Here is a 4,845-nt window from a genome sequence, read left to right on the forward strand (position 1 = left end):
AGTTTGGCCGAGATGCTAAGTGTATCTGACCAGTTTAGTGCAAGGTGCTGCTTCTCAGCCCGGCCCTTTGCTGGGTTTGTGGCGGAGTTCGACCTCCCAAGGAGCTAAACTCTCTTCTTTGCTAGTTGTTGGCTCATTTCTTTTCTTTTCAAATGAACGTGCTTGCCCTACTTTTTTTTTTCTTCTTCTCATTGTTCTTTCCATTCTCGCTTTCCAAAGATGGAAGCAGCACCAGCTCTCTTAGGTAAATGCAAGACTCCCAGCTCCAAGAAACAGGTTGGTTTTCTTTTTCACCTCCATTTGTGTGTGTGTGAGCGACTTAGGGTCAGCAGAGAGCCTTCCCCAAGAGTGATGCCTTGTGTCTGGGGCAAGAAGCCACTCAGATGGGTTCCACAGTGAGTGGTGAAGTTACCTAGAGGTCCCTGTGCTAATGAGGAGGCGGGGTGAACACTGAGCCAAGAAACAAGGAAGGTTATCAGGCCCCTGAACTGTAACCTAGAAGAGAAGGGATTCTGCTGAGGGCTGGGGTCAAGTCCAGGCTTTTCTTCAGCTCCATTCTGGGGAGGGAACCTGAAAGTCAGGCTCTCTCGAGACCAGGGCCCGGAGTGTTACATCAGGTTGCTGATGCCTTGAGCACTGTTGAGTGGATAACTGACTGGGAAACCAATGGAATGGGGAACCAAGGCATCCTTGCTGGGGTCCGGTTATTGGGGCCGCACCGTCCATCGCTCTGGGCGTGCCTTCTTTGTTGAGTCCCTGGCAGGGCTGTGAGGCCCAAGAGGCAAAGGTGACCGGACTGATGGAGATCACAGACCTCCCATCAGGCTGAATGCCATGCGTGTCTGGAGCACGGCACTAGTGCATGCACATAGCATGGGCTGATATTCTTGTACAACAGTTCCGTTTATTAGGTACCGATGGTGAATACTTTTAGAGAAATTCACGGGAGGGGAGAGGTCACTCAGATTTGCTGGGCAAGATGCACAGAGAAGATAGGGCCTTGAATTCATAGAAGACAGTCTATAGAGAAGCAGAGAGACTACCTCAAAAATTTTTTTAACAAAGTAGGGGATGGATGGCTAAATAGCTTCTATCCATCCATCTTACCCATCTGAGACAGAATTAGGGAAAGTCTGGTGGGGAAACTCATGACACTGTCTGGCCTCTTTTCTTATGATTTGCTTGATCATTTGTATAGCTTTCTACTTTTCTGAGTAAATGCCTTATTTGTAGCTTAAAATCTCCTCTGTGCCTGTTGCCACTTATTTATCTCAAGGAGGCTCTTTCCATACATCCCCCTGGGCATAGGGGCTTGCCCTTCACCTGTTCACTCATTCACTTGCCAGGTCCTTGTTGAGTGCCTGTTACGTACCAGGCACCGGTAGGGGTTTGGGGAATACAGCAGTGAACAGAACAAAGCCCCTGCCTTCTTGAGGCTTACATTCCAACGGTCATCAAGCAGATACATCAGGGGTCATGGTGGTAAGAAAAATAAAGCAGGTTCAGGGGACAGAGTGACAGGGATGAGGGAGGAGGTCGATGTCTTCTGATTGGTCGGAGAAGGTCTCTGATTAGGTGACATTGGGCGGGGGCTGAGTGGTAGGAGGAAGGTGATGCGGTGGGGCAATGAGGCCTAGGAAACGTGGTTCCTGAATTCGAGGGCTGGAGGCGGCAGCGTGACTGGGAGTGAGTGAACTGGGGCAGGAGCAGCAGGAGAGGCAGCAGGGGCCACGCACAGCTTTGCAGGATGTGACGAGGACTTGTGCTCTCTGAGTGCAGCGGGGAGGTGCTGGAGACCCAGGAGAGCTGACCTGAGTTTCAGAGGAACCAGGTGGGGGGCATTTGCAGGGGTCTGGTTCAGAAGCGAGGGTGGCGGTAGCAGCAGACTGGTGAGAAGTGGTCAGATTCTGGATGTTTCTAAGGTGAGGACCATTAGGTTTTGTTAATTGGACATGAGGTGTTAGAGAAAGAGAGAAATGCCCTGGTTGTGGCTTAATTGGCTGAAAGCATAGTTTTCATTTCCTGAGGGGGGCAGACCTGAGGAAGGGACTTGAGAGCAAATCAAGAGTCTGGTTTTGGACATTCTCAGTGTGAGCTGCCTGCTAGATGTCCACATGCTGGTGTTGAGGACTTCAAGGGTCAGGTCTGAGCTGGAGATTGAATTTGGGGGAGCCACCCAAAGACCACCATGAGGATAGATGTGATTGCTCGGGGAGAGAGAATAGAAAGGGAAGAGAGGAGGCCTAAGGCCGACCCTGTATTGCAGAGGTCAGGGTGAGGAAGCAGGTCAGGCAAGCTCTACCGAGAAGACGAGGAAGTGAAGTGGGGCGAGCACCTGAGAGGAGGGGGCCTGGAGCACAGGAAGGGGGTTCCGGGGGAGGAGGAGCAGTCCTGTGTCAGATGCAGCCATGAGTCAAACAGGAGCACGGAGAATTACCCATAGGATCTGAGTCCATTGAATGTTTCAGTCTTGGGGGACTTGTCGGGGGGGTGAGAGCCTGGCTAGTAGTGCTTAGAGGGCAGCGAGAGGGGAGCCAGCAGGGATAGCGTGAGTGCAAGCTCATTCAGGGGGTTTGCTGTGAGGCCACAGGAGAACAGGGCAGAGTAGCTGCAGAGGAAGGTGGGGTTACATTTTAGGGTTTTTTATTTTGTGTTTTTAAGAAGGAGATTGCAGCATGTATGTGTGCTGGTGGGAATGGTCTATATAGAGTGACCGACCATCCTGGTTTACTGGGGCTACAGGACTTGCAGTATGAAAAAGCTTGTTGAGTTGGTCACCTTGATCTAGATGATGAAAGAGAGAATGTCTTTTATTTTGCTCCTTACACCCATTTCCTGAGTGGCTTTCCATCCAGAAGCCCAAATAAGCAACCCCCACCAAGCCCCTGCCCTTCTTGCTGTCCACTGGTGGGTCTCTGGGCCTCCAGTGAGCCTCCGTGCACATCCAGTGGTGCTCCTGAGACGGCGGCGGGAAAGCCACCTTGCAGCTCCAGCCTTGGCTTGCCCGTTGGTGTTTGAGGGTTACTGGTTGGAAGACACATTTATATATGTATTTCAGCCAGCAATATGTAGACACTGGCCCCGTTCTTATGCCCCCACGGCCTGACTGCTGCTCTGGCAAGCTCTTCCTTCATGTGGGTGTTGCTGGTTATTGAGCTACTAGTAAAAAAGCAAGGTAGGGTCTCTGCTGACATGATGTCAGTAGCAGGACAGGACCCTCAGCTGTATTTGCTGTCTTTTCCTGTAGGAAGACTCAGAGGACAGTGAGATTGACATGGAGGATGATGAAGACGATGACGATTTGGAGGACGAGAGCATTGCTCTCTCACCAGCTAAGCCCAGTCAAAGAGTCCGGAAACCTGAGCCCCTGGATGAGAGTGACAATGACTTCTGACCTTCTTGCCAAGGGACCCAGGCAGATTAAAACCCTCAGATTTGTAGGTAAAGGGGAAATTAAAGGGTCAGAAGGAAATAGGCATTTTGTTGGATAAGCCAGCAAGACTCATTGTTAATGAAGCAAAACCCATTTCAGCTTTAGCCTCCTATGTGTTACTCTGCACACTCCAAAGCTTAAACAAGAACCGGAGCAAACCCCAAAGATGATTTTTTTTCCCTTATCTATCTCCTAAAACTTGGGAAATGCATGTGTTCTTAGTGATTCACATCCACAGGACAAAAACTTGAGAAATAACAGCCAACGCTGTATAAGTCTTGCCTGTTATTTTTGTTACTCTTTTCCTCTAAAAGTCAGCAGGACCTTCAAGTCCAGACCTGGGGCTAGAACTGGGCATAGGACTTATTTCAGGAGTTGTGGGGGAGTGTCTGACTATTCATCACATACAGTTCAGAATGTTTATTTTAGATCAGCTTTTGATTCTAGCCTTTATTTTCTTTCTTCTGCATGCTCACAATACCAAGCTTTAAATGTATTTTACTAACTAAAATTTTCTGAAAGAAAGTCAGCTAACTCTGATGAAAACTAGCTTTCCTTGAAAATCAGGCAACAGAGAGATGCTCCAGATCATACATACTCCATTTTCTCTCGGAAGGCTGACATTCCTCCTTAGGAAGGAGCAAGTTAAGGAAAAAGTTTTGGTACGGATTCATGTTTCTGACCTAAAAAAATAAACCGGAATTGAATTTGATAGAATAGCACTAGAAGAATTTCCCTTCTGTGAAAGGAGAAGTGACAGATAGGTGGAGTTTGGTTTTGTCTTGTTAATATGGAAAGCACAGAGGAGTTTTCATTTATTTTCAATTATAAAGTCAGAAGACTTGTGAAGTTCTCTCTTAATAAATTTATTTAATACCATATTTTTATATTATTGTTTTATTTGAAAGTATAATTATTTATTTGTACCATAACATATAAATACTTATTTAAGAAGAGTTCATGGGTTATTATATTACATGTGAATTTCAGGAGACTATGTGACAGTTATTTCTATCTTTGCTTTTTTCTGTCTTTCCCTCAATTTTACATAAGAGATTACTCCCTTTTTTTAAAAAAACATTCAGCATTAAGTTAATTCACCAGTAATTTGAGATGTGCCATCTTTGAAACGATAAGCTAACAGGGAAGAGGTGTATCGGGAGCCACATTACCTCCTCAGATGCCATGGCTTTTAAGGCACAAGAGAGTCATTGCATCTCCTTGGATGACATAGCTTTGGTTTACCTGAGTCTGACCTGACTTTTATTTTAAAAAACAAAAACTGTATTTCTGTTTCCCTTATGTGATGCTTTCTTCTAATGGGCATTAACATGGGAGCCCAACCCAACCCACAGATAACACGTCCACAGGTAGAGGCAAGAGCTGCAGCGGCTAGTCATTGTCTCACCTGC

General features: G+C 47.0%; 1 protein-coding gene across 8 annotated transcripts in view; it reads left to right on the forward strand.

Moving 5' to 3' along the window:
- Positions 1-4,314, forward strand: part of CLUAP1 (clusterin associated protein 1) — a 43,232-nt gene extending 38,918 nt beyond the window's left edge. For 4 of the 8 annotated variants that reach the window (XM_082428753.1, XM_082428755.1, XM_082428758.1 and 1 more), the window contains 2 exons: positions 220-276; positions 3,248-4,314. In XM_082428753.1, coding sequence (XP_082284879.1) covers positions 220-276; positions 3,248-3,394 — 204 coding nt within the window. In that variant the 3' untranslated portion in view covers positions 3,395-4,314. The remainder of the gene's footprint in view (positions 1-219; positions 277-3,247) is intronic. The other 4 variants (XM_082428756.1, XM_082428754.1, XM_082428760.1 and 1 more) reach the window with 1 other exon arrangement.
- Positions 4,315-4,845: the final 531 nt, after the last annotated feature.

This window comes from Balaenoptera physalus (genome assembly GCF_965194825.1).
Source record: "Balaenoptera physalus genome assembly, chromosome: 16".
NCBI lineage: Eukaryota > Metazoa > Chordata > Mammalia > Artiodactyla > Balaenopteridae > Balaenoptera > Balaenoptera physalus.